Source organism: Myxine glutinosa, chromosome 4 (assembly GCF_964187855.1).
Source record: "Myxine glutinosa chromosome 4, kmMyxGlut1.1, whole genome shotgun sequence".
Lineage (NCBI taxonomy): Eukaryota > Metazoa > Chordata > Myxini > Myxiniformes > Myxinidae > Myxine > Myxine glutinosa.
In genome coordinates this window covers 31,814,722-31,840,205 of record NC_136264.1, presented here as the reverse complement: position 1 = coordinate 31,840,205, position 25,484 = coordinate 31,814,722, and the positions used below count along the sequence as shown (strand labels likewise).

The window sequence follows — 25,484 nt, the reverse complement described above, 5'->3', positions numbered from 1 at the left end:
CTTGTTATTTTATACGGTTCACCTATTTCTAAGAGGTGCTTTGAATTAATAACAAAATTGATAACCAGCAGAGTGTCTAAACTGAGCAGAATACTTCATTTAATAGGAAGAAACAGCTCTTTTTAATTAATTTAATCTGTATTCAAATGCAAGTTAACACTGGAAATCGACGTCTACCGTGCACCGCGTACCATGTCTCGAGCTTTCTTGCACAGCACCATGTCGGGGTCCATGCGTTCATCAGAGAACACGTCAGCATTCTGCAGCTCGTCGTGCAAGAGTCCCACCTTGATTAGGTAGATGTTTGACAGGAACGGCACATTCCAGATGCCACTGTCGCACACACGCATTTAAGAGTCGGATCATTCAAAGGTGTGGCGAACCTTCATTTTGAGGTTTCTTTAAAATTCATGCCATGTTACACGCCAGGTGAGAAAGAGCTGGAGAGAGGTAATTGAGTTGGGCTGTGTTCAAATCTTGGGAGGCTTGAGATATGCGATAAAATAAACATACGCAGACTTGTACTCACACTCGCTTGCCCTCTACAATGTCTACGTAGTCCTCCGAGCGGGCATAGTAGTCATCTGGACTGAGTGCACCCCAGAAATTGGACCAAAGTTTGCCATGTCGAACCACCAATGGTGCAATTATTCTCCTGCCACGGGTCATCAAAATAAGTTACAGCAGTGAATATGATAATGGCATTGTTAAAAAAAACCCAGTTGGTTGGTACATACTGAAGTTGCAAAATAAATAAAGTACTTTCGAAACATAAATAAATAGGATTTCTCAATTGACATTTGCAAAGCAACTTAACATCATTATATTATTCTGAGAAAGGCAAACAGGTTTAAAGATGTATGTGTTGATAGAAAGAATTTTATTTGCTTATGATTTGGGTGTTGGGCTAGTGTATTAGGTGTATTAGTGTATTAGTGTATTAGGTGTAAGTGCTAGTGTATTAGGTGTAAGTATTAGCTAGCATTCTGAGTATTGCGCTGCAATACATGTCCCCTACCGGCAGTCTGTCGTCCGGAAAACTGTTGGGGAAATTACCAAAGTTCAAAGTGCCATAACTTTGTCAAGAATGATCAAAACGTCGTGAAGTTCGAACTTGATCTGTAACTTATCATGAGGAAACCATGTACCAAGCTTGACATCATTAGCATTGAGAGTTTAGAAAAAAAGTCCGGAAAACTGTTCTTTGCATGACGGACGGGCAGACTGACAGACTGACAAACGAAGGGACGGAGTGCAAACCTATAGTCCCCTCCGGTGTACACCGGTAGGGGACTAATAAGCCTGCAAGGTCGCTCCGTGGAGCAGCCTGCACGTATTGCACTATGTGTGAATTATATAATTACTAACTCACGGTCTGAGGTAACTCGGCTAAAAATTATCCAATTTGCACCAAATTAAGTTTATGAATGGTTGCACAGACCCCTACGTCTCACTAAAAGTGGAAACAGAATGTAAATTGGAGTCAAAACAAGGAATGTTAACAGCTTTGACTTACTGCAGTCCAGGAGCAGCTGGGTTCGACTGGGTAAGGTTGGAACAGAGAGAGATGGGTTTGGGACAAAATATTTTGAGGCAAACACAGAGTTGAGGCATTTGGCTTTTTCACGTGTGGTGTCAGCTGTGTAGCCGTTTGAGGTAAGGGAGGGGATGGAGGGGGAACAAACCCCAGAAACAGATTTGACCAGACACCACCAGGATTTGGAGGAGGGAGACAGGTTTGAGAGTTCAGTCTTGAGATTAGAGAGATCGTGCTTCCTGGGTCTCCTGAGGGTAGACACACACTTGTTCCGAGCTTTGTGAAAGGAATGGAGATTGCTTTCAGTTGGATTAGCCTTCCATGAGGTGAAGGCAAGTTGTTTCAGGGCAACTGCCTCACCACAAGATTCCGTGTACCATGGACGGGAGTAAGGGTAAGACAACTGAAGACGAGATGGGATAAATCTGTGCATGAGAGAGAGCAGTTTACTTTGGAAGAATTCCCAGGAAGAGTTGATGTCAGAGGCAGTAGAGATGGGAGACCAGTCCAGCTGATTGATGGCTGCTTGAAGACCATGCCAGTCGGCCTGAGTGAAATGCCAGACTCGTCAGCGCTGAGGAGGCTCTCTGAGAATGGCCAGAGAGATGTCCACTTTAACAAGCACATGATCAGAAGAACTGATTGGAGCAGAAGAAGAGCAGCAGACATTTGCAGGGAAGTTTGTCATAACCACGTCTAGAAGAGAAGATACAAATCCTGACAATCAAATACAAATTTCAATCCTGACAAATCTCACACTCTTACGATGTCTCTCCGAAAAGACCGACTGGACAACCCTCCCATCTACTTTCTGAATAATCCTCTCCAAGAAGTTCTGTCACTCAAGCTTTTGGGTCTCACTATCTGCCATGATCTTTCCTGGGAAAACCACATTTCCAAGCTGGCCTCCAAAACCAGTCGCCGACTGGGCATCCTCCGTCGTGCGAGGTCCTTCCTTCGCACACCTGAGCTCCTCACCACATACAAGGCTTTCATCCGCAGCTCAATGGCATACTGCTACCGGCCTCTGGGCCGGTGCTCCTGCCTCACACCTAGCTCGTCTTCACGCTGTTGAAACCAAAGCGTTCAGAATCATTGGAATCTCCCGCGATGACGCTATCTCCGAGGGCCTTTCACTTACTCACCGCAGGCAGGTTGGTGGTCTTTCCATCTTCTACCGACTCCTCTCCGGCCTTGCTCCCCCAGCTCTCTCTGGGCGCTGTCCCCCAAATATTCCTGCAGGTCGCACAAGATCTGCCTGCAACCCTCTTATGGTTAAACTACCAAAATCAAGACTCTCTGCTCACCTTCACTCCTTCATTCCTCTTTTCTCCCGCCTCTGGAACAAACTCCCTCACTCTCTTCAATCCCACTCCTCCCTCCAGGTCTTTAAAACGGCTGTTCACCACCATCTCTTATCTTCCCCAATCCAAAACCTTGATCTTTTCTACCCCCGCTAATTTCACCCCAAATCCACTTTTTTGAGGTGACTTTTGTCTTCTTTCCTGGAAGTCCTTGGTCTCCTTGTGTTTTATACCTATCCTGCCTCCCCCCAGGCCCTCTGCCTCCCACACATCTCCCGATGTCCCTGCCCTCAAATGTTGTGTTTGTGTGCTTCCTCCCCTTCTCTCCCCATCTTGTCGACCGCTCCCCTTTTTATATACTTTGTTTGCTTGTTTGTTTGATTTGTTTGTTGGATAAATGTTAGCTCTTTCACGAGCCTCGACTCTGTATACAAAAAAAAATAAAAATAAAAATACTCCATTGACTGAGATCTGGGTCAGGAAATTGACAGATTGTGTCAGTCCCAGTTGGTCACAGAAGTCCTTTGCTGAGGAGCCATGGCTGGTGTGAGAGGCACCCACACCCAGCCAGCTGGCATGATGACAGTTGAAGTCGCCACATATGAGGAAGAGAGAGTTGGGATGAGTTAATGGAAGTTGGTCCATGTTGTCATACAGGGAGATGTAAATGGAGTCATCACTGTTTGGAGGACGGTACAGAACACATGTGAACAAAAGGTGGGAGCGGAGAGGAAGCCGTAGCCAGAGGTACTCCTGGGGGTGAGGTGGAGAGAGGGCAGTGCAAGGAGAGTGAGGAAGAGAGTTTTTGATAAAGATGGCAACCCCACCACCAGGACGAGGCTCAAGTCTATCATACTGGAGGAGGGAGTAACCAGGAAGAGATATTAAGGAATCAGAGACATCATGAAGGAGGAAAGTTTCTGTTAAGCATATTACGTCTGGCTTGTCAGAAGCAACCTGTATGGAGAGATAAATCAGGTTTGGCGAAGGCCCCGGATGTTTGAGGTCCATACCGTTAAGGAAGAGGTAGGGGGAGCATCGGGTACAGGGCAGGGGAGGAAGAGGTAAGGTAAGATGAGGGTTGAGAGGGGGAGGTAGGGAGAGCTGTTGATAGTGTGTCAGAGATTGCAGAAGAGTTTGGAGATAGGGAAGGATGAGGAGGACAAAAGGTTTGATGGTGATGGGATGAGGCACAGTGAGGGGTTGCTTGAGGGGGTCAGAGCAAAGTAGAAGGTTGGAGGAGGTGGAGGTATGCCTCCTTCCCACTAATCTTAAGTGAAGAAGAAAAAATCGTGATCAAATCTTTTGACCTTCCGCCCTCCCATGATGGTGCAATATATTCAGATATAAAGAGGTGATGGTTTGAGGTGTAAATACAACTTTGTACGAGCAAAAATTTGTTTCACGTTTTCAGAAATGGACTTTCGTTCACACGATACAATGACAAAGTCCCATAGACCATGCTAAAAGTAACACCTGCAAGCCAGGCAAATAAGAAAGTGCGCACAACATGTGGCAACTGAAAACTCTCACCTGTTTTGCTCGATGAGCAGTTTCAACGTATTAGGATTGGTCAGAGCAATGTCGGAATCAAGGTTGAAATAGTACTCGCATGTGGGATCTTCCCGGCAAACAGACCTAGCACAGAAAGCACAACAAAATAATGCAGACCTTTCCATCACAACTTAGGATCTGAGAAAAGGGCAGACTGTGTGTGCTTGAGTATCTTTTTTTTTTAAATTCCCAATTCTTATATGTTCTCCAACTCAAACAGCCAAACCGAGCCAGTTCCCAGTCGGCCATGACTCACATGCCCATGTTGCGTGCTGCAGCGACTGTCAGTTCCTCCTCAGGACCTACGATCTTGAGGCGCCTGTACAGCAGTGCGTGCTGCTCCCAGAAGGGCTGGAGGTGCTGTTCATGATACACCTCCTGATGGTACCAAGGAACTACATTAGCCCAGCAACTGCAAAACCAGCTGTTAAGTTATAAAGAAAAAAGTTATGTCCACAAGAGTTGTTAACAATGTCTGGAGATAGAAACACATGTCCAAGACCTATGCTTAATATGCTGAGCCTGCAAACTTTTCTAGTCGTCTTTGGATAAATAGCACCACATTACAAAAATATCCTCGAGTATCTCCGTGTGGGCAGGCTGACAGGATGGCCTAAAGGTATTCCCACTTGCCTCTGAGCATTCCCGACCCAGCCATAAACTGTCATCCCGCTGTTCTGCAGGCAGGATTATTGATCAAGGTGTGTGCTGTCCCTCGGACATACGTTAAACTTGACGTCCTGTCTGCCAGCATTAGCTGGTGGATGATAAAAGATCCCGCAGTGTCCTTCTCAAAGAATAGGTGAGTTATTGCCGGCCATGCACAAATTCCAAATTCCCACCATGGCCTATAGGAGGCGCTGCATCAGCAGCACAGCTGTGCTCCCAGCAATGATGCAATCAGCAGTCACAGGCTGCAAACTAAATGTATGAATGAATCCATGTGGACTCCGCTTTGTTCCACCATCAATCCAGATGCCATTGTCCATTCCGCTGCTGTTCAAACTAATGTCCCAGAAAACGATGGTTTGCCATTACTTTAACGCATTATGTACATCGCCACGTCAGGTCGACTGACAGGTACTCAATAAGCATTCCGATGAGGTGCCAAAGTGTTCCATACGCACATGGTTGTGGATGAACAGGGTGATCTTGCTCTTGGGGTAAGTCAGCGCAGCGAGACGCTCCAGGAATTCTGGCAGGAAAGGCGTCGCCTGCTCGATGAACACTCCGACAGTCACATAAGGGTAGCTTTGTTCCTACGAACAGTCAAAGGAGAGTGGGAAAGGGATACGCCGACGAAGGTCAGCAGTCACTTTGGCCCAAAGGAGGGCCGAGGAAGAAACAGTGCGTCCTGGAGCTCAAAGCAAATTAACACCGGGACTCAAATTGTGAAGTCATTTAGTATACAATGCAGGAACAATTCAATCACAGATTCGCATAAATATTCCAACATGTGGCGTCATTCTGTCCCATATGGCAGAAAGCTTAGCCCAAGGAGCTGTGCTATTTTCACCATGATTGAGAGTGGGTACAGTCTGCCAGAAGCCTTTTCTGCTTCACATTAACTCGTGCCATAAACACACTTGTACACGCACCACTGATTCACGTTTGCTACGACTGTACATTTGCCAGCCACATGCTGTCGGGCCGGTGCTAAACAGGGCAAAAAATCTTTAAATGCTTAATTTTATTTGGATTGTCGTAACTTCATATGATGGGTTATGTTTTATGAACTTTTACAAGTCCATTGCGTGTATTGTGACGTCATATTTATCTCTGCCACTGAAGGTGGACGGAGGTTTGTTTTCACCTCTGTCTGTTTGTTTGTCTGTGTGTGAGCCGGATATTTAAAAAATTTATGGACGGATTTGGACGACATTTGATGGACAGGTTGGGTGTGTAACAAAGACGAAGTGGTTAGATTTTGGTGAAGATCCGGATCCGGATACGAGAATTTTAAAACTGATTCTTCACCATTTAGAGATAGGGCCAAAACCGATATATCGCATGAAATATCAAAAAGTTATGCACGGATTCAGACGAAACTTGGTGGATAGGTTGGTGTGTGACAAGGAAGAATTGATTCGATTTTTGGTGAAGATCCCGATACGAGAGTTTTTTAATTACCCTGCGCTCATGAAGCGGAAAGCAGGGTTAGGCATTCGGTTGCGTACGTGTGGCACACGTGCATGTCTGCGTTTTTAAAATTCACTTTCTCGGCCACCGTTGGTCCAATTGACACAAATTTTTCCATAGGATCACATCCACCTGTATATATTTTTTATTCATAATTATGACGTCATAGGTCACGTGTCACGGACGCCATCTTGGAAAAACGTTGCACCTCCATATCTCTGAAACTGCTCAATGGGAAAAAATTGAAACATGGCTAATTGTCAAGTACTCCCCATAGAGAATAAATGATGTTAATGATGTCATTGGTGTTGTTGGTGCCCTGGTGTTGGGCTAGCGGCTAGGGTGCCGGCTTAGGATCCTAGGATCCTGGGTTCGAATCCCGGTCGATCGCTGAATTAACGCCAGGGGGGTTGACTCAGCCTGTTCATCCTTCCGAGGTCGGCTAATTGAGTACCAGTTCACTGGTAATTCCCTGCTTGTCGTTAAAGGCGGCAAAAAGGGTTGGCGTCAGGAAGGGCATCCGGCCGTAAAACATTGCTTCAAAAAGGGGACCAAAAAAAAAACAACAACAACCACGGTTCCCGAAAAAGGCCAACCCCCGCTTTGCGGGGAAAAATGGCCTCTAAATGTGGTTTTTTTTTTTTTTAATGATGTCATTGGTGCCTTTGTCTTGACGTCATAATTCGACAAGTATAATGCTTCATCCGATCAGTATGAATTTTTTTCACTCTGTAACTGTTGGTCTGTTGGACACGAAATTTTCACCAACGGAGCACCTCCTCCTGTGGAATATTTTAATAATTATGACGTCATAGGTCACGTGGTACAGGCACCACCTTGGAAAAACCGAAAAACGTTGCACCTCTATATCTCTAAAACCATGCCATGGAAAATATTGAAACGTTGCTCATTGTAAAGAACTCCATATGGGGAATCGGTGTTAATGATGAAGTCATTGGTGCTTTAATTATGACGTCATAATTTTACAGGGACAATGCTTTGTCTGATCAGTTTGAAATTTCTTGAGCATGATCTACGCGACAATTATATTAGAGAATATAAATTTATGAGGTCATCGCTCACGTGGTCTGGCAGCCATATTGGATCAAATTTTAAAAAACCTTCCAAAACAGAAGTGTTGGCCAAGTTGACTGCGCAGGGTAAGTATTCTATGAATACCGACTACTTTTTCTATCGATTCTTTATCATTGAGAGATAGGGACAAAATGAAAACGAGAGACTCCCCACCCCCTTTCCCATCTCACTTCCACCCCTGTCCATAGATCTTTGCACAGAGACAAGTACAGTATATCAACAGAGTGATGCTGTTTCCTTGTAGATAAGCCACTTACTGGGACAGATGAAAGGTCCAAGGTATCGTTATCACAGATGGCGCAGCCTCCTTCAAATGTCCACACATTGGGGATGTAGTTTCCGAGGTAGTTAAGCTGGATCTAGAGATAAATGCCAACTCTTAAGTAGAATCCAATCAAAACCTTTCAGCTCATGAAAAACAATGGCTTACAGTGACCACTCGTTCACCTTCGTTGGTCCATTGCCGTGAATCACCACTGGAAGCGTATCGTAAACGGTGTTTCGAGCTCGCACCTGCCCGGTCTCGAACTTGAGCACAACTTCATCTGCTCACATCACATCATGCCAAATGTTGTCATGTCACATAAGAACTTGGAAACCGAATAAGATCGATTTAAAAAAGAAAAAAATAATAAATAAAGAAATCCAGTAATAGTTTCAAGCTGCTGGAGCGATAACATAAATTTCACAGAGTGGTCAAAAGAGATACCAGGAAATATTGCAACATTTTTGTAAGCTGTCTTGGGGTAAGTGGCAATCCCTAAGAGTCCTTGGAATAAATATGCTATGAGAAGGAACACCGAAGCTTGAAAGCATCGCAACCTGACCCTCAAAACATAAACCTAAAAAATAATGACTTTGGGGCCTTCAGTGGTGTCGCTTGACCTTCTAACACCAACCTAAGGAGATTACAACTAATGTGACAGAGAATGGCATTGGCACGAATTTGGAATTTGTTCGGCCTTAACTCGCCTATTCTTCAAGAAAGACACAGTGCAGTGGAATCTTTAACCTCCACCAATACTAATGCTAGCAGATGGGACACCCAGCTTACATCCATCCAAGAAACGGTGCACTTTATGATGCAACTCCACTCCCTGCCCACGAAGCACCACATCCACACTACACAGCTCAAAGGTAAGTATGCTACCTCTGCACCATCTTGGGCAGACTCATGCACAGCAAATCCCTTACAATACAACCTTAAGCCTGCTATCCTATCTGCTCATCGTCAGTAGTTTATGTCAAGGATCGTACCTCATACTTGGTGAAAAAGCCAATGGCATGGGACATTTTATTGATTTCCTGAGATCGTTTCAACTTGCCATCATGGTAAGATGTTACTGTCACCAACAAAACCATGTAAAAAAAACCCCCAAATACAAAAGAAAAGCATCTGCTGTTGATCAAATATACAGAGATAACCGAAACAAATTGCTCATCTAATTGCTCAAAAGCATCAACATACCAATGGCACCGTTTAGGTTTTGAAAAATGCGGTTTCTGTGGTCCAGGGTCATGTTAAACGCCGTCTTGAAGATAAAGAAAGGATGGAGGGGGCAAAAACAGAAAATAAGTGGCATCTTAAACAATTATAACAACACGCCTGGAATTGAGTCTCAAGAGTCCAATTCCATAACAAAGACGAGATAATTCTGTGAAGTTAATTCAAACATTTCATTATTTGAATGGACTGTGGAACAAATCTGTTCATTTCATTTGTTGCATATCTACAACACATATTAATTAGGATTCATTTTAGGGGAAGGTGGCAAGAGAACATGATCTGTTGCTCCGTTGGTGGCAAGGAACGCCCACGTAGGAGGGGTGGGGGAGGGGGAGAGGGGGAAATTGGCAGCGGGTGGGGAGGGATGGGTCGACTCTATATTTTTTTCCAATAGATTTTTAATAGAGATTTTTCAATAGGGACTTTTCAATGGAGATTTTCAAAAGATTTTTCAAGAGATTTTTCATATATTTTTCAATAGAGATTTTTTCATATATTTTTCAATAGAGATTTTTCAATAGAGATTTTTCATATATTTTTCAATAGAGATTTTTTCATATATTTTTCAATAGAGATTTTTCAATAGAGATTTTTCATATATTTTTCAATAGAGATTTTTTCATATATTTTTCAAGAGATTTTTCATATATTTTTCAATAGAGATTTTTCATATATTTTTCAATAGAGATTTTTCATATATTTTTCAATAGAAATTTTTCAAGAGATTTTTCAATATAAAATTTTCAATGGAGATTTTTCAATAGATTTTTCAATGGAGATTTTTCAATAGAAATTTTTCAATAGAGATTTTTCAATGGAGATTTTTCAATAGAAATTTTTCAATAGAGATTTTTCATATATTTTTCAATAGATTTTTCATATATTTTTCAATAGAGATTTTTCATATATTTTTCAATAGAGATTTTTCAATAGAGATTTTTCAATGGAGATTTTTCAAGAGATTTTTCAATAGATATTTTTCAAAAGCAATTTTTAGGAGAGATTTTCAATAGAGATTTTTCAATAGAGATTTTTCAATCGAGATTTTTCAATAGATATTTTTCAATAGCAATTTGTAGTCGAGATTTTTCAATAGAGATTTTTCAATCGAGCTTTTTCAAGAGATTTTTCAAGAGATTTTTCAATGGAGATTTTTCAATATAAATTTTTCAATGGAGACTTTTCAATAGAGATTTTTCAATAAATATTTTTCAATAGCAATTTTTAGTAGATTTTCAAGAGATTTTTCAATAGAGATTTTTCAATAGATATTTTTCAATAGCAATTTTTAGTAGAGATTTTTCAATAGATATTTTTCAATAGCAATTTTTAGTAGAGATTTTTCAATAGATTTTTCAATATATATTTTTCAATAGCAATTTTTAGTAGAGATTTTCAATAGAGATTTTAGAGATTTTCAATAGAGATTTTCAATAGAGATTTTTCAATAGATATTTTTCAATAGCAATTTTTAGTAGAGATTTTCAATAGAAATTTTTCAATAGAGATTTTTCAATATAAAATTTTCAATGGAGATTTTTCAATAGATTTTTCAATGGAGATTTTTCAATAGAAATTTTTCAATAGAGATTTATCAATGGAGATTTTTCAATGGAGATTTTTCAATAGAAATTTTTCAATAGAGATTTTTCATATATTTTTCAATAGAGATTTTTCATATATTTTTCAATAGATTTTTCATATATTTTTCAATAGAGATTTTTCATATATTTTTCAATAGAAATTTTTCAATGGAGATTTTTCAATAGAGATTTTTCAATGGAGATTTTTCAATAGAAATTTTTCAATGGAGATTTTTCAATAGGAATTTTTCAATAGAGATTTTTCAATGGAGATTTTTCAATGGAGATTTTTCAATAGAAATTTTTCAATAGAGATTTTTCAATAGAAATTTTTCAATGGAGATTTTTCAATAGAAATTTTTCAATGGAGATTTTTCAATAGAGATTTTCCATATAAATTTTTCAATAGACATTTTTCAAGAGATTTTCCATATAAAATTTTCAATAGAGATTTTTCAATATAAAATTTTCAATGGAGATTTTTCAATAGATTTTTCAATGGAGATTTTTCAATAGAAATTTTTCAATAGAGATTTATCAATGGAGATTTTTCAATGGAGATTTTTCAATAGAAATTTTTCAATAGAGATTTTTCATATATTTTTCAATAGAGATTTTTCATATATTTTTCAATAGATTTTTCATATATTTTTCAATAGAGATTTTTCATATATTTTTCAATAGAAATTTTTCAATGGAGATTTTTCAATAGAGATTTTTCAATGGAGATTTTTCAATAGAAATTTTTCAATGGAGATTTTTCAATAGGAATTTTTCAATAGAGATTTTTCAATGGAGATTTTTCAATGGAGATTTTTCAATAGAAATTTTTCAATAGAGATTTTTCAATAGAAATTTTTCAATGGAGATTTTTCAATAGAAATTTTTCAATGGAGATTTTTCAATAGAGATTTTCCATATAAATTTTTCAATAGACATTTTTCAAGAGATTTTCCATATAAAATTTTCAATAGAGATTTTTCAATAGAAATTTTTCAATGGAGATTTTTCAATAGAAATTTTTTCAACAGAGATTTTAAAGAGATTTTTCAAAATAAATTTTTCAACAGATTTTTCAATGGAGACTTTTCAATAGAGATTTTTCAATAGATATTTTTCAATAGCAATTTTTAGTAGAGATTTTCAATAGAGATTTTTCAATTGAGCTTTTGAATAGAGATTTTTCAAGAGATTTTTCAATAGAGATTTTCAATAGAGATTTTCCACATAAATTTTTCAAGAGATTTTTCAAGAGATTTTTCAATGGAGATTTTTCAATAGAGATTTTTCAATAAATATTTTTCAAAAGCAATTTTTAGTCGAGATTTTCAATAGAGATTTTTCAAAAGAGATTTTTCAAGAGATATTTTTCAATAGAAATTTTTAGTAGAGATTTTCAATAGAGATTTTTCAATAGAGATTTTTCAAGAGATTTTTCAATAGAGATTTTCAATAGAGATTTTCCACATACATTTTTCAATAGAGATTTTTCAATGGAGATTTTTCAAGAGATTTTTCAATAGATATTTTTCAAAAGCAATTTTTAGGAGAGATTTTCAATAGAGATTTTTCAAGAGATTTTTCAATCGAGATTTTTCAATAGATATTTTTCAATAGCAATTTGTAGTCGAGATTTTTCAATAGAGATTTTTCAATCGAGCTTTTTCAAGAGATTTTTCAATAGAGATTTTTCAATGGAGATTTTTCAATATAAATTTTTCAATGGAGACTTTTCAATAGAGATTTTTCAATAGATATTTTTCAATAGCAATTTTTAGTAGAGATTTTCAAGAGATTTTTCAATAAATATTTTTCAATAGCAATTTTTAGTAGAGATTTTCAAGAGATTTTTCAATAGAGATTTTTCAATAGATATTTTTCAATAGCAATTTTTAGTAGAGATTTTTCAATAGATTTTTCAATATATATTTTTCAATAGCAATTTTTAGTAGAGATTTTCAATAGAGATTTTTCAATAGCAATTTTTAGTAGAGATTTTCAATAGAGATTTTTCAATAGAGATTTTCAATAGAGATTTTCCACATAAATTTTTCAAGAGATTTTTCAAGAGATTTTTCAATGGAGATTTTTCAATAGAGATTTTTCAATAAATATTTTTCAAAAGCAATTTTTAGTCGAGATTTTCAATAGAGATTTTTCAAAAGAGATTTTTCAAGAGATATTTTTCAATAGAAATTTTTAGTAGAGATTTTCAATAGAGATTTTTCAATAGAGATTTTTCAAGAGATTTTTCAATAGAGATTTTCAATAGAGATTTTCCACATACATTTTTCAATAGAGATTTTTCAATGGAGATTTTTCAAGAGATTTTTCAATAGATATTTTTCAAAAGCAATTTTTAGGAGAGATTTTCAATAGAGATTTTTCAAGAGATTTTTCAATCGAGATTTTTCAATAGATATTTTTCAATAGCAATTTGTAGTCGAGATTTTTCAATAGAGATTTTTCAATCGAGCTTTTTCAAGAGATTTTTCAATAGAGATTTTTCAATGGAGATTTTTCAATATAAATTTTTCAATGGAGACTTTTCAATAGAGATTTTTCAATAGATATTTTTCAATAGCAATTTTTAGTAGAGATTTTCAAGAGATTTTTCAATAAATATTTTTCAATAGCAATTTTTAGTAGAGATTTTCAAGAGATTTTTCAATAGAGATTTTTCAATAGATATTTTTCAATAGCAATTTTTAGTAGAGATTTTTCAATAGATTTTTCAATATATATTTTTCAATAGCAATTTTTAGTAGAGATTTTCAATAGAGATTTTTCAATAGCAATTTTTAGTAGAGATTTTCAATAGAGATTTTTCAATAGAGATTTTCAATCGAGCTTTTTCAAGAGATTTTCAATTTTCAATAGAGATTTTCAATAGAGATTGTCAATAGAGATAATGAGCTGTACTTGAAATCTAGCACATACCCGAGTCTTTGGATCAATGTACAACTTTGTATAAAATAACTGGTCGTCATCTTCATCTTGCAAGTTCCACTTCTGTAGAAGGAGGTGCAAATCAAATGCATCTCCGATAAAACCTTCAGGCATGGTGGAGAATAGAGGCCAGGGACAAGGTAATCAGCCTGAGCTCATACAATGAAACAATAGCTCCAATCAAGGAGGTAAAGTATCAAATTAAATTTTCAATTTGATCACTGTGATGAGAAGGCAAACATGGAGGCAGGAAATGGAAGATAGTGGGGGAGGGCTGGGAGTAGAAAAAGATGTGGGGAGTGGAGGCCTAATGGTGGATAATGGGCGACTATTTGGACAAAGGTCTTTGATCGTTCAATACACAGAACCATAACAGTGACGGATAAGTTAAACATAATTTAGGTTGACTGTTTATGAGGAATACCCTTCTGGTGGACAAAGTGAACTGGAAAAAGGATGAAGGGAAATAGAACGTAATTTATAAGAGAATAATGAATAATGAACAATCATACCCTTGAACAGAAGGATATGTGTAATATCGTTTCCATAGGTGGTGTTCTGTGTTTGGGCAAGGTGGTGAAATGACTGAATCTTATATATTGTGATGGTTATGAGACTGGCCCCAAGGAATTTAAACATCCTCGACATGTAGAGCTCCCTCGAGTCAGTTATACAATGGGTATGTGTGCACAGGTAGGCCCCAACCTGTTGTCTCGAGGGAAACGGGGCATATGCGTTTTGTGGGTTGTGGGTTGTAGATAGGTCTTCTTCCTTCTTTTCAAGTCTCCTCCTTTTCTTACTTTAAACTCCTTTCAATCCATTATATTGATAACAATGGCTCATTTACGGTGGTTGCCATTCCACTCGTAACAGTCCAATATGGTTCCTTCTCTTCACCAGATTACCATCTAATCATTCATCGAGTCCATATCGGTTACAAACCCGTTATTCTTTGCAAATCCCTTTTCTTTCTTTAATTTAATACTTTTCTTATATAGCACCACATACAACCATGTTACAAGTGATGCCAACCTCCTTACTTTTCAAAAGCGCTGGAAGGATCACCGAGGGGGAAAATCCGTTGGAGAAAGGAAGAGTCAGACTCTGTCTGATGTGATTGACAGAAAAGCGACGTTGGCTGCAGCTGGTGAGCGACGACAAAAAAAGTTGGCTGATGAAAAGTCAGACTTCAGACATAGGACATGGGGCAAGTCCAACTAGACTCAAGAGCACCAATGAAGATGTGCTGAGTGGCGAGTCAAAACGTATGCTATGACCTCTACTTCCAGAAATTCCACCTCCTACAAATTTTGCTCTCAAGTCTCGCACCAAAGAAGATGTGCTGAGTGGCGAGTCAAAAGGTATGCTATGACCTCTACTTCCAGAAATTCCACCTCCTACGAATTTTGCTCTCAAGTCTCGCACCAATGAAGATGTGCTGAGTGGCGAGTCAAAAGGTATGCTATGACCTCTACTTTCAGAAATTCCACCTCATATGAATTTTGCTCTCACAAGTCTCTGCCCCGTTTAAGTGGCTTAAAAGAGGGAACATCAGACCATTTGTTGCTAATGAAACAAGCTGCGGACCTGAAGACAATCTGCCTGCCTGGTCATGCCATCAAGGAGTGACCACCATTGCCAATTACGCTGGAGCCAGTATGAGCTGCGTTGGAGTCAGGACGAGCTGCACCAGACAGCGTTGGGTGAACGACTCGGCGACGGGTCGAGCACGAGGCAGAGGGACAAGAGCAAAGGAGCCACGAGGTCCCTAGCGCGGGGAGATACCTCAACCACTGCCGTTCACTTCAGTCTCCGGATTTCCCTTAAATAATCTCTAATTCATCTAACTAGACTCAAGAGCATCACTGGTGAAAAGAGCAGTTGATGATTTGCCTCTGGATCTTTCCGGTAGAGGTTTGACATTTGTACCTCATGTTTCCTCTTAAAACTTACATCACACATGCTGTTCTCCCATGCACTCACACCATTCTGCTTTAATTACCCCCTCCTTCTTCCTCATTTTCTTTTCATTTCGGGATTGGCACGCATCTTGTCTCCCGCTCCCATTATTGTATGATTTGTGTGTCCGTTTTTGTTTTTTTGTGATTAATGTTAGCTCTTACACGAGCCTCGATCTTGTATACCAAAAAAAAATAATCTCAACGTGTGGCGGGGTGAGTCGAAGGCTGACCAAACGCCTTGCTCTGTCTCTTTGTCTTCTTCCCTTCCTATCTACGTTTTCTCGGAATGCTTCTGCTTGCCCCAAGTCCTATGTTTAGTTAAATCAGTAAGACTGTAGAAGGGAAAATAAGTGCTAAGTGTTGGAATCTGCTCTTCTGTGGCTTTCTTGATTGTTTAATGTGCCCATACATACGTACTTCATGATTGTTTAATATGCTTTGTAAAATACGTGCCTTTCTTGATTTAGTAAATAGTTTTCCATCCTGCCCATTTCATATCATTCCATCTATTGGCTCGGCTTAGAGTGTGCAAATAGATAGATGGGATGTTTTTCTCCACAGATTGCTCATACCATTAGCTAGTGCATATCCACAATTCCGCTCAGTCGTACATAATAAATAGATGGGTACGCACTGAGGGTACGTACTTCAAATGGCATCACCAACCCACTGGAAAGGTAACGCATTTGTAAAAGAGTTGAGACCCTGCCAGGTTTGGTGGTATCAATCGGTGTCCGTAGTTGCTTGACAACCCGACGGGTCGCGAACTTATCCGCGGCACAGCGGCCTGCAGGGCTGGAGGTCGGGGAGAGTCCGAAAAATCCCCCTCGTGGTGAACCCCAAACCTTGGTACAGTTACGATATACAGTATTACAAACCGTGGTGTCCGTCTGTAGTTTTGTCTATCTCCCGTTCACGGCAGCCGCTTCACACGCTGCATTTGGAAAGCTGCTGATTGGTTATTTTGCATTTTCATTTCACTTTTTTTGATGCAATATAGTCCTCTCCAAAAATCATTAAAATCAATATAGCTATACATATAGCTATATATTAAAATCAATATATCTGGATGAAAGTAGATTTCATGCAGATCTTCATGGAGTAACACACAATTTAAAATAGCTATATTTTGCCCTCTTTTTAGACAAATTGAACTTCCGCCACCAGATGTTGCACCATCATTTTGATGTGGGCGGTATAAGTACCTCAGAGCTTTGGCTTTGAGTGAAACCAAGTGTGCAACACAATTAACCTTTTTAAGTCCACAAAATGTTGGAGTGCTATTTTAGCAATTTTGAGAAAAATATGCAAGCACTATTGCCTTGGTTTGACCATAATGGTCGATTCCTTGCCTGGTAAGGAGTAAAGACCAATGGAAATAAATCTGATAATTCTTCTCAATAAACAGCTACTGATTAAATATGCAAATACGCTGGGAATTTTGACCCCCCCCCCCCCCATTTCCTTATGGGTGCCTTGCATTTAAAATTGTGTCACCACATATTTTGTTAGTTATTATCAATGGTAAGGATCAAGCTCTGCATGCTTACATCCCCTTAAGTGTGACATTATGATGTCCAGTCATAAATGTACCATAAGGTAGATAAATTACTGTTGTATCCACTGTGAAGCATGCCATGCCAGTTACACACCTCCTGAGTTGAGAAAGCGCTTTCCCATGCGTACAAGTGGGTACTTGTCGGCAAGCCGGCGATCAGGCCATATAAGGCCTTCGGCTGCAAACACTATACGGTGACCGGTTTGACGGAACTTGGTGAGCAGCTCCTCAGGTCCACTTGCAAATATCACGTCATAGCTGTGAGGTGAGGGAGAAACATTTGAAGAAGGGTTACATCAAGAATGAACAGTGGGAAAGGATGTGGGAGGAAGAAAATGCACAATTTACCAATAATATTTGCCGTGAAGGGCGTGCTTTGAGCAAAATACCCATGCATGGCCAAAACTATGCCTTAGAATAACCATAGCACCTTCTCCCAGCATGAAAACAAACTTGTGACAATATGAGGTCATTTTACCCATCGTACCTCTGCCACACCCCACATATCCCTCCTATTGCATTGAGGAATTTGGCCAGGATACTAGCTCATGATTCTCCAATCTTTTCAAACGACACAGATACAGTCCATGAGCCAGATGATATTTGACGACAAAATGGAGGTGCAAAATGCCACGGTTTACTCATTTATTCGTATGCAGCCTGCGGCCGCTTGGCTACATCATTTTCTGTGTGCGCGGCTGTGCTGCTAATGCAATGCCTCCTTACCAGCTAGCTGGTACTCATTTTGCCAATCTCAGAAGGATGACAGGCTGTGTTGACTCGCCTGGTGTTAATTCAATGGCACAGCAGGGGGCTTGAACTCAAAATCCTAGGATCTTAAACCAGCCACCTTAACTGCTAAGCCAACACCCAGCTATAAATGGCACTATGATTTTCAGTTAGCTTGATGTCTAAATTGTATTTAATCTCCAAATATTTATATTTTGTTTTCACATTAAAATATACAATATCTGTATTGGACAAAATATTTGTTGTATGGACTCGAATGTGAAGGACATTACACATTCCCAGCCAAATACCATTTTGGTGGCCATCATACTAAAATACTCAATTTGATGTCTCTCTGTCTATCTGTCTATCTGTCTATCTGTCTGATTATTTTTTGACCGCGATACATTCCGTCGTTACTTATCCAATCTTAACAAAACTTGACAGGATGACTAAAGGTTACATAATGAAGGTGGTAGCGCATTCATTTGCCCCCCTCCCCAAGGGAGTTTTCTCCCCCGAGCGGGTTTTACCCGCCATTTCTGTCAATGGAGTTGCATGTTGAGGTGTATATCAATTTTAAGTTAGCTTTTTCGTGGCATTTTTCCAAGGCCGCTTCTAATAACAAAACTAATGATAATAGCATAATATTAATGTTATTACAAAACATAATTAATTCCAATAATATCCCACCTCCACAAGGGGGTTTTTCCTCCTTGAACAAACGCCGAGTCAACATTTATAAATAGCTTATCATGGCGTTTTCATAGGAGAAACGGCATCTACCGGAAGTAAAATTATTATAAACCACAAGCACGTATGATTAGCTTTTTAAACAGTCACTAATGCTGTTTATAACACTAAGTGAAGAAATTTGGAGGAATCCCTACATCCGTGAGGTAAGTTTTACTTACAGAAATGAGAGAAGATCTACGGTACTCTATATACCCCACAAGGGTTGGGTTAATAACATGACCCTTCCTGCCGCTACTGTGGCGTTTTTCGTAGCGAACTTTTGAAACTCGCTCCTGCTGTTTAACACAAAATTGAAAGGGAGGAAGATCGAGGTGTGCTCATTTACCAAGCAGCTAGCTTGCGCTTGCCAAGCCAGCTGTTCCTTAACGGTTTTGAATGGAGTGCTTGCTCGAATGCTTCAACCACTTGGCGATCTCTCCACAAAAAACTTGGTAAATGAACACACACCCAATGTTCTTGAGACCCCACCATAGATCGTCTGTAATCTATATACGCCAAAGAGGAATGACCCTTCTTGCCGCTCCTGTAGTGAGCGGGTGCAATAGTCCTTTAAAATGGCCAACATTTTTACCCAACTTGATACATCTCAGAAGCTGGGTTCTACCCCAGAATTGGTTAGCTCTAGGCATATGTAGTTTCATAAATGTTGTTCAGCATAAAATTTTGCAAAGGGAAATTTTTTTTGTCAGATTTGGTGCCATTGGTTTTTGAGATATTTCAGAATATAGGACAAAAAAAAGTCTTCTTTTTTTTTTTTTTCAAAATTTCCCAAGATCTTTCCATTATGGTTCACAATAAGTTTATGATGAGGCATTTTCTTGCTTTATTTTGGGTTTCATGTATTTCTTTGTGTCAATAATTATCGGGACTCGAAGAAACCGCTACCCACGGGAGAGGGCAGGGTGGTCATCGATCATGTTGTTATCTTTATGATTCATGATTATTCATACCACAGCAGAGTGCACGCCCTACCGACGATCTTATTTCAAGCAAGCAACGTTCTTCTAAGTTCTGACACATCCCTTTATTTAGGCGGCGTATAGGCAACAGACCGCTGCCTCAATTGCTCCAGAAAATTTTTTTTTACCCGGATTACGTATATGAGGTAAAAGCATGCGTACTGCTTATGTGCATATATAATACATTGTGGTTATACAGCTCGGATAATTCCAATAGTACCTACCCTCCCCTCAAAGGAAGAAGATGCTAATGCTGTGATGATTTATTAGTTTTCAAACATTGATGGCAAATAAAACTTGTACATGCACAACTTCAAGATGCTCCCATTAACCCCTGAAAGTTTCAGCTTCCTATGTCAAATTCTCTCAGATAAGTAGATGTAACATACAACATACTTTCCCTCCATTCTATATTGACGTCTTGCCCCGCTTCAATTGGTCCACTGATGTGGGGAGTGGCGGCCACAGTCTCATCACTGAGTGGAAGCCGCAGTCTTATCACTGAATGATTTGATGTGTCCAATGCACACAAACAATTAGACAATCAAATATGATTTTTAGATAGCTGTTTATTTGAGTGCAACCTCAGAGAAAAATAATTATTTTATTTTATTTATTATATTTTTTATTTTATTAAAAATATATATAATTATAATTATACATATACTTGGATGTTGTGAGGCTAACCCCCGCTCTAGCAGGGAAAATGGCCTTAAAATGCCTGTTGTGTGTTGTGTATACTTGGATGTTGTGGTTATTGGTCAACTCCTTTCTTTTTAGCCGCGTCGCAGACGCTGGTCATAGAGTGCCCTCTGCTGTTGTTGTTGTTCTTCTTGTTCTTCTTGTTCTTGTTCTTGCAGAGAAGACAAAACCTCAAAGCTCCACCCATTCTGGGAACCATAGCTCCACCCATTCTGGGAGAGGCTTCATATAAACAAATATCCACCATTTTATTAACTCGCATAGCTTTGAGGCCTGTTTTGTAGGCCCGTGGTGTCTTCCTCTCTCACACAGTTTTATTTCAAATCAAATTCGATATAATATTTCATTTTTCACAGTCGCTAACATAGTTTTAGACTCGGTTGAAAAAAAACGGGAAGAAAATCCGATGAAAGTTGCCCTTTATAGAACGAAATGAATTCTCAAAGGCCTGTAACTTCAAGTCCATTGAGATATATTTTTTTTAAATCGCGGCATGGTCAGTCATACACCGCCCTAAATAACAGACGGGAAAATGCCGAGATATATATATTTTGTTTAAATCGCGGCATGCTCAGTTCGCGGAGCGAACCCTGGTGTTGGGCTAGTGGCTAGGGTGCCGGCTTAGGATCCTAGGATCCTGGGTTCGAATCCCGGTCAATCGCTGAATTAACGCCAGGGGGGTTGACTCAGCCTGTCATCCTTCCAAGGTCGGCTAATTGAGTACCAGTTCACTGGTAATTCCCTGTTTGTCGTTAAAGGCGGCAAAAAGGGTTGGCGTCAGGAAGGGCATCCGGCCGTAAAACATTGCTTCAAAAAGTGGACCAAAAAAACAACAACAACCACGGTGCCCGAAAAAGGCCAACCCCCGCAAAGCGGGGAAAAATGGCCTCTAAAGGTGGTTTTTTTTTTTTATGCTCAGTCATACACTGCCCGAAATAACAGACGGGAAAATGCCGAGATATATATATTTTGTTTAAATCGCAGCATGCTCAGTCATACACCGCCCGAAATAACAGACGGGAAAATGCCGAGATATATATATTTTTTTTAAATCGCGGCATGGTCAGTCATACACCGCCTGAAATAACAGACGGGAAAATGCCGAGATATATTAAAAATTCGTCCATTTGATGACAATCGTCACGATGAAATATTTAATTTATACGTCGTCACAATAATGTGGAGAGAGGAGCATAGCTTCGTTCATGTGTCGCCACACACGGGAAATTGCCGAGATATATTTTTTTTAAATCGCGGCATGGTCAGTCATACACCGCCTGAAATAACAGACGGGAAAATGCCGAGATATATTAAAAATTCGTCGCCACACACGGGAAATTGCCGAGATATATTTTCACTTTGCACAAAAATAACATCAAGTAATCGAATCAATAGGAATGTCCTGTGCCTATAACATCGATGTTATAGGCACAGCTGCATCTAGGCATTGTGTAACATCGACGCGGCTTTTGTTTTAATTAAAACTTTTTGTACTTGTTTTTTCCATATTGTTCATATCCTGAATTCCAAATTCACAGTTTATCGTCCAAATTCACAGTTTTAACCATTATTTATTTGTTCCTGAAAAAGGAAAACCCTTTTGTAGTCAATGTTCCTGAAAATTCTGGTCAGATTATTTCCCTTGTATCGTGATGTCAAGAGATCAACAGAAACCCCAGATGATACTGCTGCCCCAATTGATATCCACACGAGATCTGAAGGATCTTGAAACGGATTTGTCCGATTGTTCTCGAGCAGATAAATCAGAGGCAACATCAGTTTCGACTTTCTGAATGTGGGGCTGCTCAAGATCTTCACGAGTGAGATCAGGAAAATGGACAGACATTTGATCGTGCAGTCGTCTCGATTCTGCTGCTCAATGCTCAGCTGTGAGATAATAGTGCGATTTTGTTTCCTGGTTTGAGGCTCAAGTCACATGTCCCTCCAACATTTTGAGTACCTTTGGTCACAGTTTCTTCAGTGGTTTGACTCACAGCAATTCCACCAAAAGGATTTGCTTGCATGAATCCCTTGTTTTGAAAATGATTCCTCCCCTACCAACAAAGAATCTCTCCTTTTGAAAATGATCATACAAAGTCTGAACAGGTCTCTTTTAGTTGTGTCATCTGGGAATAATATACAGGAAGACACCGACCCAGCATAGTTGGATTTGTCCATCGCAAAGCACCTATGGCCCATGTCTCAAATGCAGGATAGATGAAAGTGCTAGTTAGTCATCCTATCTGTCATGGAGTAGTCCAATCAGGATTTCAACCATTTCAGCATCACCAAACATCTTTCCGATTGTTGACCTTAAGTTGCAAATCGTTTGAAAGTTGCATAATGCTTTCAAACATGCCTGAGTTTTTTTTTCCATGCTATTTCTGGTCCCTTTGCAAACAGAGCTTGATCCAAGACAACTGTCGTGTGTGTCTATATAGTGTAGAAGCAGTCCAAATGAAGCCAGAGACAACACAGAGATGAATGCGTTGATGCAAAGTTTCACATGGAATTCGACATTACGCAAGAAACAGACTCGTAAAATTAAGGCAAATAATAATGGAAATATCTTGGGAGAATGGTGATTAAAAAAAGACTTTTCTGGTCTATTTCCTGAAATTCTCAAAACCAATGGCACAAAACCCGACAAAATACAGGTGCCATATACAGTATGCAGAATTTTACAGTGAATAACATTTATTCAGCTGCATATGAATAGGGCCAACCAATTCTGAGATAGAGCCCAGTTTCTGTGTAATAAATCAAATTGCTGGAAAATGGTGGCCATTTTAAAAGATGGCCGCCAGAATTGCGATTTAGCTAAGAATATGGAATGCGCATCGCATGATTACATGCAGGCTCCAAAAACTCTGCCTCATGGATTAATATATTTACTAACGTCCTGCGTCCACAACCGATCATACAAAGATCTTCAGATCCATATCCGAGATATGGGGGGCACCAAGATGTGGCGCTCCCTACTGATAATGCTTTGATTTGAGTTTGACTCAATCAGAGACCAAAACACAGGTGAGATAACCCAATGGTATGCATACAATCAAGTGATCTAAAATGCTGTGAAAATGAACCAAAGCCAAATAAAGACTGAAAAGAAGATTGTGCAAATTCCCAGACGACTTTGAAGTTCCACCTTCACTTCTTGGGCAAAGCAAGTCAAAATGTGGAGCACACTTGAAAAATACACACCAAGTCAACCTGCGAGTTCTCTCCACGACAATGATGGTAGGAGTAAACGTCAAAATATTAACAAGTCAGAATTCTAAACAGACAAATGGTAACTGTAATAGTACCGTACTGAGAACCGTTAAAAGAATAAAATCAAACCCGCAGCTACCATATTAATACCCCCTCGTCTCTCGCCATTGTACATTGAATTATTATCCGAGCTTCTGGACAGCAGGACGGAGTCCTATTATTAAAAGACTTCATGCCAAAGGAACCACACCCCTTAGCACAAATTACAGCAGAAGTAAACCTGTGTGGAATTTACTCATTTTTGACAAGAACCACGACACTGTTTAACTTCATTCCACATCCTTATACATACTTGCCATTTTGTCAGGTTCACAAGTTTGAAGCAAAACACCATCCAACCTCATGACAGTGTAAAGGTCTGTCTGTCTGTCTGTCTGTCTGTCGGTCTGCCTGTCTGTGTCTGTCTGTCTGTCTGTCTGCCTGTTGGTCCACCTGCCGGTCTGTCTGCATGTCTGTCTGTCTGTCGGTCTGTCCGTCTGCCAGTCTGCCTGTTGGTCCACCTGCCGGTCTGTCTGTCTGTCTGCCGGTCTGCCTGTCTGTGTCTGTCTGTCTGCCAGTCTGTCTATCTGCCTCTGCTTGTCAGTCTGTCTGCCTGTATGTCTCTCTGCCTGTATGTCTTTCTGCCTGTATGTCTCTCTGCTGGTCTGTCTGCCAGTCTGTCTCTCTGCCTATCTGTCTGTCTCTCTGCCTGTCTGTCTCTCTGCTGTCTGTCTGCTGGTTTGTCTGTCTGCCTGCCTGCCTGCCTGTCTGTCCAAAAAAACATTTGTTTTACCACTGGGATTTGCCAAGTCTTTAATACATCTGCGTCTTTCACATATCAAAACTATAAAAAGGTGCTTCTCATGTACGTATTTGAATATTTTAGAGCTATTCTTTTATTCCTAAAAACAATGGTTGGATTTCCACGAGTGGTGTGATGGCATCAATGACGCCCAGAAAACATTCTTATTTTGTGTCCTTTGCATACCTGTCGACAAACATCACGACGAGATCCTTCCGAGGCCCGATCCTCGCCAATTCTTCTTTCAGCAGTCGCACTTTATGACCCCCACCGATGGACCACCGTACATTTCCACCTCGCCACTTTTCACCCATCCCAAGTACCTGGGATGTAGAGATAGCAAAATATGCCCATCACAACTATGTCAAAGAGCTAAAAGGTCCATAAGGGATTATAAACGCCTTTATCAGCCAGTCTTGAGAAAAAAGAGGAAATTAATTTCTTTCTCTTTCAGGCCTTGCCTTCACAGTATAGTTGAAGTGATTTGCCGAATTCCTGAATCTCTTGAAGCCATCCGTTTCGTTTGTGGCCACCGTAATAACCAGCAGCTCATCTGGGGAATACGTGGAAGAGTTTCTGTTAGCTCGAGAAAAACCTGGGTGATGTAGTGTTAGAGTTCAGGTCAAAAGAGATGGATGCGATTGGGGATTTCAGTTTGAAAGGTTCACAGCACCACAAAATACTACAACACATATATCATGAATAATGCCACATTACACTATATTACGCAAGAGTGTTCGCCATTTCAAACACACTAAATCCACAATATCGTATTAAGATACTGTAAAACGAAAAGGAACCCTTTCCTGCTTATTGCTTCCTTGCTCAGATTTGTGCATTGCCAGCAAACACAGCCGTTCCCCAACTCGCGAGTTTAGGCTGCTGCCAGAAAAACGCCAGACGCAACATGTGGAAGTCGTTAGGAATTGTGGCGAGGGTGTTGCCAGTTGAGTCGTGTATCCATAACCACAAGCCAAGCAGACATCACTTTTGTGTTCGTTCATCGCCCTGCTGGCTATGGTCATTACAATTTGCCACCGGTTGCCAGAGAGGTATTAAATGGTGGCATTTCCTTCTCCAGTGCAAAAGGAAAG

The 25,484-nt window shown here is 39.6% G+C and overlaps 1 protein-coding gene across 3 annotated transcripts in view; it reads right to left on the bottom strand.

Moving 5' to 3' along the window:
- Positions 1-25,484, bottom strand: part of LOC137425830 (procollagen-lysine,2-oxoglutarate 5-dioxygenase 2) — a 68,162-nt gene that overhangs the window by 23,939 nt on the left and 18,739 nt on the right. For all 3 annotated transcript variants that reach the window (XM_078775602.1, XM_078775600.1, XM_078775601.1), the window contains 12 exons: positions 24,852-24,943; positions 24,577-24,713; positions 17,282-17,445; positions 13,660-13,772; positions 9,098-9,161; positions 8,077-8,174; positions 7,887-7,988; positions 5,523-5,654; positions 4,652-4,773; positions 4,375-4,479; positions 530-655; positions 192-333 (listed from right to left, as the gene is read on the bottom strand). In XM_078775602.1, the coding sequence (XP_078631728.1) occupies positions 192-333; positions 530-655; positions 4,375-4,479; positions 4,652-4,773; positions 5,523-5,654; positions 7,887-7,988; positions 8,077-8,174; positions 9,098-9,161; positions 13,660-13,772; positions 17,282-17,445; positions 24,577-24,713; positions 24,852-24,943 (1,397 nt within the window). The remainder of the gene's footprint in view (positions 1-191; positions 334-529; positions 656-4,374; positions 4,480-4,651; positions 4,774-5,522; positions 5,655-7,886; positions 7,989-8,076; positions 8,175-9,097; positions 9,162-13,659; positions 13,773-17,281; positions 17,446-24,576; positions 24,714-24,851; positions 24,944-25,484) is intronic.